General features: G+C 46.4%; 1 protein-coding gene and 1 long non-coding RNA gene across 2 annotated transcripts in view; both read left to right on the forward strand.

Annotated features, from left to right (window-relative positions):
• The window catches only part of SEC16B (SEC16 homolog B, endoplasmic reticulum export factor), a 41,419-nt gene extending 35,529 nt beyond the window's left edge, over positions 1–5,890 (forward strand). Inside the window, 7 exon segments of the mRNA XM_059146200.1 lie at positions 1,725–1,877; positions 2,056–2,151; positions 2,472–2,574; positions 2,701–2,780; positions 4,071–4,169; positions 4,822–4,855; positions 4,858–5,890. Coding sequence (XP_059002183.1) covers positions 1,725–1,877; positions 2,056–2,151; positions 2,472–2,574; positions 2,701–2,780; positions 4,071–4,169; positions 4,822–4,855; positions 4,858–5,051 — 759 coding nt within the window. The 3' untranslated portion in view covers positions 5,052–5,890.
• Positions 5,891–8,651: 2,761 nt separating this feature from the next.
• LOC131814742 (uncharacterized) lies at positions 8,652–14,900 on the forward strand. Its single transcript, XR_009347431.1, has 5 exons — positions 8,652–8,874; positions 9,297–9,406; positions 9,965–10,071; positions 13,345–13,501; positions 14,364–14,900. It is a non-coding gene; the product is annotated as an uncharacterized LOC131814742 (long non-coding RNA).
• Positions 14,901–15,254: the final 354 nt, after the last annotated feature.

The raw sequence follows: 15,254 nt of genomic DNA on the forward strand, positions 1-15,254 counted from the left end.
AGCCACTCAGGTGCCCCCATTAATGATTTTCAATATTTGTATGATAAAGTCCATTGTGTGAAAGCACCATCATCTGTTCATTCATTCATTCATTCATTCATTCCCTCATTCATTCATTCACAGATCCCAAGCTCCCCTGTGACTGTGCTGGGGGTACACAGGGAACTTACCCTCCTGTGTTTCTGTTTAGTGGAGGTGACTTAACAACTGTGTGCATGAGGGATTTTACTCTAGATGGAGTGGCCGGGGTAGGGGGGCCCTCTGGGGAGGTCTTGAGCAGAAGTCAGAATAGGGGGGGGCAGATAAAAGTCAGGTAAGTATCTGGGGAACCAGCGTTCAAGGCAGAGGGAATAGCGAGAACACAGGCCCTGAAACTTGGCTGATTTGGTGCCATGAAGAAAGAACAAGGGACCTACTGTGGGTAGAAACTGGGGAGCAGTGGGCTGAGAATTGAGGCCAGAGCAATAGGGCCTGGATCACACAGGGCTCTGGGGGCCATGGCAAGGGGCACTAGGTTTCGCACATTGCTAAATATTTCATGAGTGTCTCTCTTCCTTTTCTCTCTTTCCTCCTCTCTCTGAGTTCCCTTCCCTTCCCCTCACGTATAAAATACAGTGGTGGACATTCTAGTGACAGATGTGCAAGCCTTGTCTATTTCTTGAATTACTCGACAGGGAGAAATGCCCAGAAGGAAAGTCAGACTGCTGGGGCTTGAATCCTTGCTCTGCCAACTACTAGCTGTGTGGCCTTAGACAAGTTGCCTAATCCTTCTGTGTCTTCGTTTCCTCGTATGTAAAATGGGATGATAATAGCCTACCTCACAGGACACTTTAGAGGATTAAACAAATCACCGTATGAAAGTGCTTAGTGTTTACTACCTAGTAAATGCTGTACCCACAATAAGAATTGAAGATTTTTCTAGATTTGCCAAACTATTTTCCAAAAGTGTACCAATTATGCTTTTTGGAATATGAAATGTGACTATAACAAAAAAGGACAAATATTGTGTGATTCTGCTTATATGAGGTACCTAGGAGAGGCAAATTCATGAACAAAAAAATTAGAGGTGACTAGGGGCTTGGGGGGAGGGGAAAATGGGGCATTAGTGTCTACAGGGCACAGAGTTTCTGCTGAGGTTAATGAAATGTTTTGGAAATGGATTATTAGCGGTGGTTATACAACATTGTGAAGTTACTGATGCTACTGAATTGTACACTTAAAAATGGTTAAATTGGAGAATTTTATGCCATGCACACAAATATAAGGGCCCACGGGTCCATGGGCACATGCTTTCCTCTGCTGCATTTGTTCACAGTTGGTCTTGAGCAAGTCTGCTAGTGAGTGAGGGTCGGTCTCTGTCCTTCTGGGTGTGTGGGTACCTGTGGGGTGTGTCCTGTCCCTCTTCCTCTCCACTGGTGCACTTCCACATGCTCTGTTCCAGGCCTCGGACTAGTTCTGGAACTCTGATGTTGGGAGGGGTGAGCACAGCAACCGGAAGCCTAGAGAGGATTAGGGGATAGCAGGAGGGTGGGGTTGGGCTCTGACCTTGTCCTGTGGCCTCCCGCAAATCATTTCTCCTAGCTAAGCCCGATTTCCTCATCAGTAACCTGTAGGCCTGTAAGGCTGTTCCATGGATTTACCAAGTGGGGTTGCTGAGGGAGAACAGGCAATTTGCCCTCACGTGTCAAGTGCCATAAAAATGTTTGTTCTTATGTTAATTCCAGGTGCCAGCGATTCCCAGATCACGAAATAATTCTGTGAGTTCCACTGTTTCAGTCAAGGAGGATGAGGAGTCGTCCTGGGATGAGGCAGATGATAAACCTTCCCAAAGTCCGGCACAGAAAGAAAAGCCAGGAGACACGAAAGAGAACACGAAGGTGGAGGGTCTTGTTCCGTGGCCACCGTCACCTTCCCAAATGGTGGTGGGGGGCAGGTTTGCAAACCCGGGCTTTGGCTGGGCCTCCGACTCCCCACCAGCATACTGGGGTGGGCCTGTCTCCTAATCGGTGGGAGAAGCACACCTGTAGCTCCTATGTTTCCTCCTTTCCCTTCCAGAGCTCAGGGTTTGGCTGGTTCAGCTGGTTTCGCTCGAAGCCCACCAACAACGCATCCCTCTCCGGGGAAGACTCATCAGACAGTCCTGACTCTGAGGTAAGTGTGAGGGCCTAAGGGCAAGGACCCTTCCTCTCCCGTGGACCCACTGGAGGAAGTTTCCTCAGAACCTCTAAGGCCTGTAGTTGGCAGCTGGTAATGGGCAAAGGCCAATCGGGTCTTAACAATTAGGATGAAGAATATTCACTTTAGGGTGCCAGTAGTTGTTTGATTCTAGAGCAGAGGAGTGGCACAGAGTTTGGGGGTGGCAAGTAGAGTTTTGGGGTGAGCAGCAGGTCACAGGTCGAGGCCGCTATTGTGGGCATGAATTTGTTAACAACCAGTACCCCCAACACTGCCTATCTTTCTCCACGATGCAGGAGACCTCCAGAGCATCTTCTCTGCCTGAGGCTGGCCCTGGCTTCACACTGACCTCTCTCCCAGAGCCCCAGTCTCTGCCGGGCACCTTATCTGGAGCCACAGGTACCGCCAACCTCCTGTCCTTTGGGTCTGTGGGCTCTCTGCTTCTCAGGCCTTGAGGGTACCTTCTGGGTGTGGGGCCTCCTCAGCCCTGAGCAGGGGAAATAGCTCTGACTCATTGCTTTCTAGGTGAGGGCGAAGTCCAAGGATCGGTGTCCAGTGGCGGAACCTCCGAGGGTACTGGGACTGGAGGCCTGTCTGGGCCTGAGGTGAGCAGCCGATAGGTTGAAGCTTCGGGCCCCGCCAGACGCCTGTATGTGCGAGGACTGAACATTCAGTGTGGGCTGGAGGTGCCATCCCGTGAGGGCAGAAAGCTTCTATTGTAGTCTGCTAGGGCCACCATGACAAAATGTCACAGAACGCAGCTCACACAAAGTGATTTCCTCACAGCTCTGGAGGCTGCAAGTCTGAGGCAGGGTGTTGGCAGTGTTGGTTTCTCCTGAGGCCTCTTTCCTTGGCTCGTAGATGGCCATGGTTTTCACGTGGTCTTCCTCTGTGTGCATCTGTGTCCTCACTTCGCCTTCTTATAAGGACACCAGTCTTACTGACTTAGGACCTGCCCTAATGACCTCCATCTTACATTAACTACCTCTCTGTTTTTTAAATTTTTTTAATGATTTTATTTATTTGACAGAGATCACAAGTAGGCAGGGAGTCAGGCAGAGAGAGAGAGGACAAGTAGACTCCCCACTGAGCAGAGAGCCCGATGTGGAGCTCGATCCCAGGACCCCGGGATCATGACCTGAGCCGAAGGCAGAGGCTTTAACCCACTGAGCCACCCAGGCACCCCTGTTTTTCTAATTTTTAAGATTTTCTTTTTAAGTAATCTTTGCACTCAACATGGGACTTGAACTTACAACCCTGAGATCAAGAGTCACATGCTCAAGTGATTGAGCCAGCCAGGCACCTGCTTAATCACTTTTTGAAAGACACTCCCTCCAAATGCATTCTGAAATACTGGGGGTTAGAATTTCCACACAGGACGTTTCAAGGGGACAAGATGTAGCCCATAATGACTTCCTTAGGTGAAGTCTAGAGCACGGCCTCTTGCCCTTGCCTGGAGTTTGTTGGTGACCTTGGCAAGGGCTGTAAAAAGTTCTTGATGAATCATCCACGCGGTATGGATGGCTTTCATGCCGATTGCTGGGAAAACATTTTTATTTTCTTGTGGTTGGGTTAGCGCACACTTGTAGTGTTAAAACACTACTTTCAGAGAATATGATATTCATTTTTATGATGCTATCAAGATAATTGACTGTGGCTTTTTCTTCTCACGTGCTCCAGGTACAGCTGCCCCCAAGCCTCTGCATTTGTCACCCCAGACCCAGGGGTTGGCCGTGCCCACTTGAATCATGTTTGTTTGCTTGAATTCCCCGAGGTCTATCAAGAAACCCTTTTCATCTGCAGCTCTTGACCAAAGCGGACACTCAAGGGAAACCCTTGATGTTCTGGAAGCAGAAGCAGTGACTGATAGGATTTTCTGTTATTTTCCATCACAGGCTGTTCCCTCTGAGCTTTACTTCAACCCTGGTGTTCTGCTTCCCCCAACCCCCTTGAGAGGGAGTGTTCCTCTCTACAACCCATCTCAGGTCCCTCAGGTAAGGGAGTCCTGAGGGAGAGGGCATAGGAGCACAGATTTTGGATGAAGGCAATTCAGGTTTATAATCCTAGTTTGCCATTTACTATGTGTGGGTTCTTGCGCAATGACTTACCCTCTGTAAGACTCAGTTTCTGTATCTGTAAAGGGGGGTTACTAGTAGCCACCTCGCAGGGCAGGTGTGAGGGTTAAATGGGAGCATGTGTGTGAAGGGCCTCACGCACGGAAAGGGCTCGGTCAAGGTCAAGTGTCACTATATTAATACCACTCTTGACCTTTCACAGGTCTTGAGACTTTGAGAGATACATGGTGCTGGCACCCGTGGTGTGGCGATACCATCACTCCAGCCTGGGGCTGGGAGATCACTGCAGACTTTTGAGAGAAACTAAATTCCCTGATCTTCAGTGACTTGGGGCCAGACCGATTGCTCTAATGTACCCATTTGGCCTTCCCTCTTTATAAAACTGAATTTCTTTTGCATATTTAAGAGGTGCAGGTGTTGGGTGAAAGTAGATAATTAGAAGATCACCGCAGGAAGCCACATGGAGCTTGAGTGTTCTAGACTCAGGATGCCCTAGCTTAGTCCGACCAGCCAGCCCTGCATGGAGGCCTGCCTGGGGCTTTAATCTTGTACAACCTTTGTTCTTTCCCAGCTCTCTACGACTACTAGTCTCAACCGACCGAATCGCCTGGCTCAGCGCCGCTATCCAACCCAGCCATGTTGAGAATGGCCACCTGTCCCAGGCTGGTCTCCTTGCTCGATTTCCAGCCCCTCTACCCTATTGGGGCCCCCAAGAGGCTCGTCCTGGCCTATTGCCTCCACTGGGACAGGCCGTTCCAGAACACAGCTCAGTCCAGTCTCTTCACATTAGCTTTGGAATGATGGCTAAGTACCACGTCGGATGGAGAAGCTGGGTAGAACAGCAGCCTGGAGGTAGCAGAGTGCCAGGGCGGAAGCACTCGGATGGTGGCTTCAGATCTTCAGAAGCACCCCTTGGCTGGAATCAAGACGAACCCACCGGGCTCTGCGGCAGGAAATTATTTGGGGGAGATGCCCAGAGCGATATTCGTGACTAACATTGACGCATTCCTCAGTCTTAGTTATAGACCGATTCACAGCTCTAGTTAGCAAAGTTTATATACTGAAACTTGATTACTGCTTCCCGGCAGAAGTCCCTCCTCCGTGACATTTCAGCAGTTTCCCTCTTGGTCCTAGTTTTGTGCACATTTTTATGTGCCTCAGATTAATTATATTTCTCTCACTTTCTTAGCTGGTCCTATTTTTTCACATTCTGGCATCTGGCTATCAAGTTAGATTGCTGTAGGCATCATATTGTCATGGTAACTACCGAACCTAATGATGCAGACGGATGGAACATCAGTGTCATAACTGATAGGAAATGTCTCTGAACACCCACCCCTTCCCTAAGAGGGGAGAATGAGTGCCTGGTACTGTCAATACGGCCCTTCCCACCTCAGGCCTTTGCAAATGGGTGTTGGGAGGGTCACTGGAGCCGGAGGGAGGAGGGGGACATCTTGGAAATTTCCAGTTCTCTTTTCAAGCCCAAAATAGGGACGACTCTTGCTGTTTGTCAGATTTGCTGAAAATTGCTCCTCGCAAAGACTGGTTTTTCTATGTGTAATTGTACATACAGGTTTCGTACTCTAATGTACCACAGTTCCGATGTTGAGAGTGATTAAACCAGATAATTTTATAGCAAATGCTTGTTTCTGGCTGATTTTTGCAGAGGGAGAGAGCACACGGAGCACACTCTTCCCCTGAAGTGTTTCTAATAATGGTTTCATTGTGTGATAAGGAGCCTATAGCTGGGAAGAGCCCTTTGTTAACAAAGAATCTGGGGACTGATTCTCTTAACTTCCGAGTCTACTCTAATGTTATTTTTTCAATTTAGGAAAAAAGCGCCTCTGATTCAAATCGGTCACTCCATTAACTGAATATTGCATTTTCTGTTCCCCCCAAAGTTTATTCATCTCCCAGATTAAATTAGGAAATGTGTGCATAAATTTTTTTTTTTTTTTTGGACGGAGAGGGCCCCGGTAAATGCCGTTGCCTTACTTCGCCTAAAAGACCCTGCTCCTTTGGTTTGGTACGCTGACACCCAGTGGTGGTACTGTGGCAGCTGTGGGTTTCAGAGGAACCAGTTTCAACTTGATCTCAGCACATCCATGGTTCACCCACATCAGGCTCTCTGCTCAGCAGGGAGTCTGCTTCTCCTTCTCACTTTTCCTCTGTGCTCTCACTCTCTCAAATAAGTAAATAAAATATTCTTAAACATTATTAGCAGACAATCTAATAAGTTCAATCCAGACTGTCCCACTGCCTACCAAATCAAACTCTGGATCTTTCATTCACAATACAGGTAATGGAACAGTAATTTAGAACTACTTCATGGGGCCCCTGGGTGGTTCAGTCGGTTGAGCACCCGACTGGATTTCGGCTCAGGTCATGAGCTCAAGGTTGAGCCCTACATCAGGCTCCACAATCAGTGGGGAGTCTGCCTGAGGTTCTCTTCCTTTGCTCCTTCCCCTGCTTGTGTGTGCATACAAATGCTCTCTCAAATAAATAAGTCTTTAAAAACAACAAAAACAACAACAACAACAAACCCTACTACTCGATCGGTGTCTTTATTACTAAGCTAGTTTCTTTTTCTGCATCCTCTCTGCCACCAATGCTAGGTCACATGGCTTAGTGCTCCTGGGAACACTAGCAGAAGGAAAGGCCCAAGAAGCTCTTGAGGAGAGTACCAGAGAGGAAGGCAAAAACATCAGATGCCTGTGTACTCACTTCTTCTTCCCATTGGGATAATTCCTGGAGAATCCGGTGGCTGAAGTGTCCCCAGAGCCAGTGCTGAGCTAAGTTACCTTCTAGGCAGAGGGCTACATGGCAGTGAACATTTCTGGGGGAAGTCAGGGGGCTTTACGCACTAGAGAGGGACGAGGTCGTGTTATTTATGCCAATTCACGATGGACAGCTGGTGCTCTGCAAGGTCAGAGTGCATCCATTAATCTGCGCGTGATGGCTTCAAACAAGTCCCTGTTTATTGGGCAGGAAAGAGCCCTCAGCTGGGTCCGGCAGGGTCTGATGACCCGAGTCACTCCGAGTTCTCAGTTGGTTAACAGCTTTTTTAAATTAGGGCGATGGTGGGGAGTTTGCTCAAGGTCCTGATCCTTTTGCAACTTTGGCTGGTTCGAAGCCGTTGTGAAAGCAAGCGCAGCCGAGGAAGCTTGGTTTCCTTCTTTAGGATTCAAAAGCCTTGGAGAGCAGAGCAGCTGGAGATGGGGAGTCTAAGAGCACAGGGCTTGGGGCCCTTTCCTCATCCGTAGCTGGGGGATGGCTTCCAGCCTGTCAGAGAAGCTGGCTTGGGCCTGGCCACTGTCTGCTGTGGCTTGAGAGCCCAAGCAGCTTGGCCTTGGGGCTGTCTGTGGCCCGAGGCGGAGCTATAGGCTCCCTTCCCTCTGGTGTATGTGGACGCCTGCAGGGAATGATGGCACAGGGTCCCTCAAGGCCCCCATGGCAGCCAGCAGGGCAGGGCCAGACCAGCCATCTGCCCCGCATCCCAGGTAGGCCTCCTTTCCCATCGCCAGGAGCCATTTCGGGAAGCGAGACAGAGCTGAATTCTCTAAGGGAAGGCTTTACTGAGAGACCCTGCTTGAAAGAGAAGAGCCTGAGACGTTATCAGTGGGCAAGCTCCTTTTCTTCCCTCTTCAATGGGGTGTGAGCTTGGAGGAAGAGTAACTTACAGGGAACAAAGAAGCTACATTTTCCTTAAACTGGGTGGTGATGTGCAAACGAGATCCTGCAATATACATATGATTTAATATTTATTTGACAACATTTACACTTAATGTTTAGTAATTTGGAAGAGAACAAACCATTAAATTCCATTTATGTGTCTTTATCACATATCACCATTCCAGGCTTCTGTCTAATCCCCTTACACGGCTGTAAAACTGCAAACCCGCAGGGCTTCCCCCGTCACCTGGGCGTCCATCCCTTTCAGCCTTAACTCAAGCTTTAGGTTGCTCGGGATCAAAGCCTCTGCAAGCTTTTCTTCCTCCTCACCACCCCCCTCCCCTGAAATCTTTTTATTTTTTCTCTCTTCCCCTGGGCAACCAAGACAAGAGCAAGAGGCTGCATCCATCTCTTCACTAAAATCAGAATATTTTCTTCCCAAGAGGAAATATGCAAAAACAGTCTTCTGCTTGCAAAGAACAATAGGTGTGTAATTTGGGGTCTGTGCACTCACAGGAGTTTCTCTGAGACTCCCTCCCCACCCCTCCTAGAGAGTGGAATGGAAGGGACTTTTCCCCTCTTCTGTTTGCCATCCTGAGCTGGAAATTGCAAACATCATGATCTGCACACCATAGGAGGCAGGCACTCACCTGAGGTTGCCCCTGAACATGGCCCCCACATGAGCTGCTGGCTCCCACATGAGCGCCTGAGCCACGCACCATCCTCTCAGGGTCCTCCAGAAATGGTTTCTTAATGAGATGTGAAGTTATTTTGAATGAGAATTAACAGCATATTAAGATGCTTTATTACAATCTCACTAAGTAGAGGAATCTGCTTTCCATACTTTCTTCCTTTCTGTATGAATCTCCAGGTAATAGCTCTTCACTGGAACTAGGTCAACAGCAGCATCACCGGACTGACCCGTACAAACTGCTTGTTACTTGACCGTGAGGTGCGTTCCTGGTATTTATCCACCTTTGAGCCGATTAAGGATCCAATTTTTTAAAGAATCTCAAGAGGGGGATTCCACGGCTGCTCTGGAGGCAACCTAGACTTTCACACCCTCGAACATTAGGAAGCAATTCCTAAAACTTTATACCCAAATCACTCATGTAGCTCTTTAAGTCTCTCAGCTGGCCCTCAGCAGAGATGGGGAACAGCTGCTTACCACCACCTGTGCCCAGAGCTCTCTCACATTCTGGAAGGCCATTAAATCCCGTCTCAGCTTATGAAATGAAGGTTCACGAAATGGGGCTTTCTTGACTAGAATCAGGGATGAAATGACCTAAATGCTTGGCAGTTTCTGGTAGTTTCAGTGGTCGGACATCCTGAATTCAATAATAGTAATAATACGGAATGTTTACTTTGTGTCAGGTACTGTGCAATGCATTCCGTGAGCCGGCTGGTATTATTGTAACATATTAGACATGGGGACTCTGGAAACTCCAGGGAGACTGAGCAGTTTGTCCGAAGGCACACAGCTGGTAAGGAGGGAGCTGGGGTCAGAATCCAGGGAGTCTGAATCAAATGTTCAGAGTCTGGGCATTTAGCCACATTGGTCCTGGACATACATACATTTATTTGTTCCATTATTCATCAAATATTAATTGAATGATACTTCAGGCACTGTACTTCTTTCCCAACAAGATTTTTAAAAAAGACTTTATTATTAGAGAGAGAACAAGCTGGGAAAAGGGCAGAGGGAGAAGGAGAAGCAGACTCCCTGCTGAGCAGGGAGCTTGACTTGGGGCTGGGGCTCCATCCCAGAATCCTGGGATCATCACCTGAGCTGAAGGCACATGCTTAACCAACTGAGTCACCCAGGTGCCTCCCAAAGAGATAGTTTTGACACTTCAAACTACTCATACGCTACCTACCGAAGGAGACAGACCTATAGACAGAAATTGCTACCTAATGTGAGAACTTTTAGATTTAAAAACACGTTCAAAGAACTTAGTACCTTATACCCCTTAATAACAAAGGGGTTTCATCTATTTATATAACTTGGTGGCTAATATGTAACAATGTATCTCCTCATCTAGGCTACACCCCTGCCTTGGATTTCCTCTTCAGGACTCCTGTTTGCTCCCAGGAGATTGGGAAGATACTATCTAGATACCCACAAGAGTCCCACTGGCTAGAAAACGAGGTAACAGATCCTATGTCAATAAATCCAGACATTTGGATAGAACATTTTAGGTCATTTCTTATATTCTTGAAAACTGGGTTCTTGGAAATTAAACATCTTGACTTTTAAAATTTGTCTCTGAGTTCCAAGAGCCCATTTGGGAATGTAAAAGATGATCACTGACTGTTTTTTGACTTCATTTTTCACTGTTCTTGTGTTCCACAATCGTGATTTAGGATCACAAGGAGACCTCATTGTCCTGGAGGAGAAATAATTTGAGTTTTGGGCTTCCAGAGTACATTGCCATTTCTTTGGCTATTTAAATAAATACCCATGAATTAAAGAACAAAGCAGGGCCTCCCAGTCACGACTTTATAATGTGATTTTTCAGCTTCTTCTCTGCAGATGGCAACAACCCTCCAGCCCACATGTGGTGTTAGCCATTCCTATAACACACGTCTGTTAATATCTTGAGTTAGGATCCAGCCGGACATACTTTGTGTAACGGGTATATTGCCTACAAATTGCAGATAGGCTGACATTTTCTAAGCCGGTGTTTAAATACACTAGAGTAGTTTGTAATTTACAGGTAGTTGATGTTAAGCCCCTGAAAATAAAGAATTATTTGCAAAGGAAACAACCACTCTCGATTTAACACGCTGTAGTGGCTGACTTTGTAGTCTCTGGGAAGGCATTATAGCAAGAGTAAGAAGACTTTGAGTTCTAGGCTCATATTCCACCAGCAAACCTGGCTACTTGAAGTAAGTTAATTGAATTTCTCAATATCCCCAAACTCCTTGGTCAAAACCTCCGATTCGTCCATTTAACCAACATTTATTTAGGACCTCCTATAGGGTGGGGATAAATGAAAGTCAAGTACTAGCTCCCAAAGCACACAGATGAGTTGGGAGGTTGTCCCCGAGAATATCCCACGATAGTTGTTGTCCCACGTGCTGTTGATGTGTTGCACCCTGATTCTACCTCCCAGGAAGGAGGTGATAGGGAAGGTTCTGGAACAGGAAATTTAATCCACGAAAAGACCCTGGCCCAAAGAGGTTGATCAATTTTCTTTTCTTTTTTTTTTTTTTTAAGATTTTATTTATTTGACAGAGAGATTACAAGTAGGCAGAGAGGCAGGCAGAGAGAGAGAGGAGGAAGCAGGCTCCCCGCCGAGCAGAGAGCCCGACGTGGGACTCAATCCCAGGACCCTGAGATCATGACCCGAGCCGAAGGCAGCGGCTTAATCCACTGAGCCACCCAGGCGCCGGATCAATTTTCTTAAATCCCTTTAAAGTTCAGATTTCCAGGCTAATGAGCTTTTCCTTTCAATACGAAAATATAATTTAAAAGGTAAAGCTTTTTTAAAAAAAATTATTGCATTGGGGCTGTGTTTGTAGTAATAAAAACATCAATAATAATAGGATTTTTGCTATGCATTGATACAAGAGTGTAAGTTTATATGTGTTTTTCTTTAAATTCTCAATATACAATAAAGTGGGTATTTTGTAGAAATGAAGCACAGAGTTCCAATAACTTGTGTAACATTGCACAGCCAGTGATGGGGCTGGGCAAGCATCACCCTTGGTGTCTCTTCTTTAATCTTTAAAACAACTCAGAGAGATGGGTTTATTAACCTCCCTTCCCGGAAGAGGAAATAGAGGCACAGAAAGTTTAGTAACTTCCTCAAGATCACACAGTACTTGGAGGAACTGGGATTTGACTCAGTGCCATCTGGTCCCGGAGGCAAGGCCCTTACCTCTTGTTCCCTTAGTTTAAGGTGGTTGTGCCTGTTTTGCAAAGCTCAGCGGGACCACCTGAACCATGTTCCCAGTCTCAGCCAGGGTGAATCTCAGTTCCCCCGTTTCCCATCTGCAGCTGTGGGACATTACTCATTATCTTGTGTGTTTATGCACATGTCTATTTTCTCCATTAGGCGTGTGACTTCTCAGGGACAAGTCGATGTAACTTACTCATCTTTCGATTTCCAGTACCTTGCGTAATGCCTAGGCCTAATAAGGGCTCAAAATTCAAAATAGAGCTGAGTGAATAATTTCCTATCATGAGAAACTCAAAACTGCTTGTAAGAAAATATCCCCAAATGACCTCTGGCCTAGGGGTTGTTGCTATGTGGAGGCATCTTATTGTTAGAATTTGATCCATTCCTGCATCTTTAGAAGCTGAGCTAGGTCCTGGTATATAGTAAATGTAAAAAAAAAAAAAAAAAAAAATCTCCGAATGAATGAATGGCTTTGTAAAGGAGGCCAGAGGCACAAATGAGAGCTTTTTGCATTGCAGCTTCTGAGAAGCTGTCCATGGGAAAGATGATAGATGTTTGGAAGAAAGATCCCAGCGCCCTCTGCAGACCCCCAGGCAAGCAGCCTTTATGGCAGCTGATGGAAGGGAGGTACCCCCCCACCTCGCTTGAGGTCAAGTCGAGAGATGTCCTGCATTTACAACTCCTCATTCGACCCTCAGGGGTGCGTAATTTTGGCAGAAGCATTTCTTGGTTTTAAAAGGTACTTCACCCCCTTTACAACCTGTGTAATTGCTGTTGGAATGCTTTGCCCCGGTAGTGTCTTAATTAGGTCAGATTTTATACCAGGGGCTTTAACTTAATCCTCTTGCATCTGCAATTCTAAGGTCCCCTAATCTTGGCATTGCCAGGAAACATTCACATTTTCTAGACGTGGGACACGCCGACCCAGAGCCTGCTTTTGTACTCTTCCAGGGGGTGCGGGGTGCAGATGGGGTCCAGGAGAGCTAGGTGAAAGATGTAGGTGCCGAGAGACTCATCTCTAGTCTTCTGAAAAGAAAATCCCATTTCTAAGTTACTCTGCTCCAAGCACTGCTTGGATATTGCTTGGATAATTGTAGGATCCAAGGCTTTTTGCGCTTAGTTAAATTATATACTTTTGCACTCCGTGCATTAAAAAAAAAAAAAGCCACCTTTTTATTATCTGCCTTTAACCAAGCAGAACATGCCCCTAGAGTTACATCTTTCCTCTCCCCACCATGCCACCCGCTAATGAGAAGTGAGCCGTTTGCCAAGAAAACAAACACAATATAAAAATCACACAAATACATAATCCCCAACCCAGAAGGAAAAGAGCAGCTACCAGTTGGCAGTTTAATATTTATCCAGGAAAGAAGGTCTCCCAACAGGCTGTAATTCCTCGGTGGGAAGTGGGAGGCAGGGGGAGGTCAGTGATGAAAATCACCTGCACAGGGCTGGTCTAAATAGGGACACGGTGGAAATCAATTCAGCGAGCTCAGTTTTGCTATCCCGTGTTCCAGGTGCAGTAAGGAGGCACCCGAGAAGACCATCAATCTGTCATGTAAAAGGGGAGACGTGGTGGGGGAGAAAGGAGGTAATTGGAATTGAGCTTCACTTGGGACTCTTTCTCCAGCGGGAAGTGTAGCTGGAGAAATACAGAGCAGAGCCATCCCAAAGGTAAGGTAAATTGGGGCTTGTGCCCTGACCTTGGGGAGCAGTGTGGTGAGAAATGAAAATCTGCTCTGGCCATAACATTTCAGATAAGCCTCTTTGCCAACTCCAGGTCCGATCCTGGGTTGGGATAAAATTTCCCTCTTCCCGTCTGCAGAATGCACTTCTTGTGGCCTCAGTTGACTCGGGGCTCACGCTGATTTATATATAACTTGCACCTAATTCCTTAATCAAATGCTCTCGGGGCGAATAGAAACTCCGTTATTAGAAATTGTGCAATGCATGAAAGCTAGTCAATCTTCCATTTTATTGATAAATTGGAATTTTAAAACAACTATGCCTGTCGATATGACAGCTCTTTCTAAGAAAGAGGCAGTTAACAGAGCCATGTAAATCAGAAGTGTCCTGAAACTGTGTGGTTGGGGAGACATGATAGGGCAAAATGTCTGCCAATAAAGAGGAGTATTGCAGCAAATTACCCAGTTTATACATGCAGGCAAAGCTTCGTTTCTCATGCCATGTTTGAGAGCCAATAAAGCTTGCAAATGCGATGGGAGCCACTATTTCTGCCTCTGTGCAGCTGTTTATCAGCAGCTTTTTAACACATTTTCACATATTAATGAGGTGGCATAGCGGTTCCAGAATTAGAACAGTGGGATGTATCATTGTCTGCCTTATCTGAAGATATGCCTGCTGTCAGCGGCGTTACCGGGTGTGCACAATGGAAATGGAGTGTTGGTGGGTGCTGCACGTGCACACTTCCCCACACCCCAAACCCCTCATCTCTGACTCTGCCCAGAGAGACACAGGTGCCGCAATGGGCTGTGTTGCTGCATTAAGCAACTTTGTCTCTCTTGTTTCGTGACAGGTGTATTGTACGGCTGGAAGATTCTTCTCTGCTTCCCCATTTGCTGAAATAGACCCTGGATGGTCTATTCAGGAGGTGCTCCATAACTGTGGAATGGATGAAAGTGTGTGTTCCCCAAGTGTACTTCAAGAAAGGAAAGAAAAAAAATGTCCCCTCAGTGACCACCCTCTTTAGGCACAGTCTACCTGTCACTGTGGCTTCAAGGAGCAACAAAGGAAGATGGCCCTACTGGCCTTGAATTTGCATACAAATGGCCAAGCCACAAATGAGATCTTTGAAAGCTGTCAGGGACCTAAGGAGTGTTTAAGGCAGAGATTCCCAGAAACGGGGCTGCAGGTGTGGCCAGAGCATTGCAAAGTTTTCACTAGCCTTCAGTGAAATGGGAAAAACAGGCACAAAGGAGTGCGTTTTCATAGAGCTCCATGCATTTTCTGTTAGATTTCTGAGATTGAGTCCTTCTACATCATTTGACAATGAAATGCCATTTCTTTTATAAAGTTATGGTAACAGACAATAGCATTAAAGGAAAAAAATACCTTTACTTTCCTAAACAAAACGTTCCTGAGTCCCTCTTTTTTTTTTTTTTTTTTTGGTTGGTTGAGGGGAGGGGAACTTGAATTGCTCTGTGAAATCCCCAAGTCTGAAACCATTGGTTTAACTCATCTCTATCCCTTTGAAAAAAAAAAATCCACTGAAATCACCTAGCGGCCTTAAGGGAGACGCTGGACTACTTAAAATATTGGCTCATTTCAGCAAATGATAGGACAAGTCAAGTACTAGAGTCTCTCTCTTTCTCTCTCTCTGTCTTTTGTCTCTTTGGAGCAGGGATCCAGGCTGGGTCACATGGATCTTGTAGAAATGCCATCACTAAGCTATAGGAGATTTCTTTTT

The sequence above is a fragment of the Mustela lutreola genome, chromosome 14, assembly GCF_030435805.1.
Source record: "Mustela lutreola isolate mMusLut2 chromosome 14, mMusLut2.pri, whole genome shotgun sequence".
Lineage (NCBI taxonomy): Eukaryota > Metazoa > Chordata > Mammalia > Carnivora > Mustelidae > Mustela > Mustela lutreola.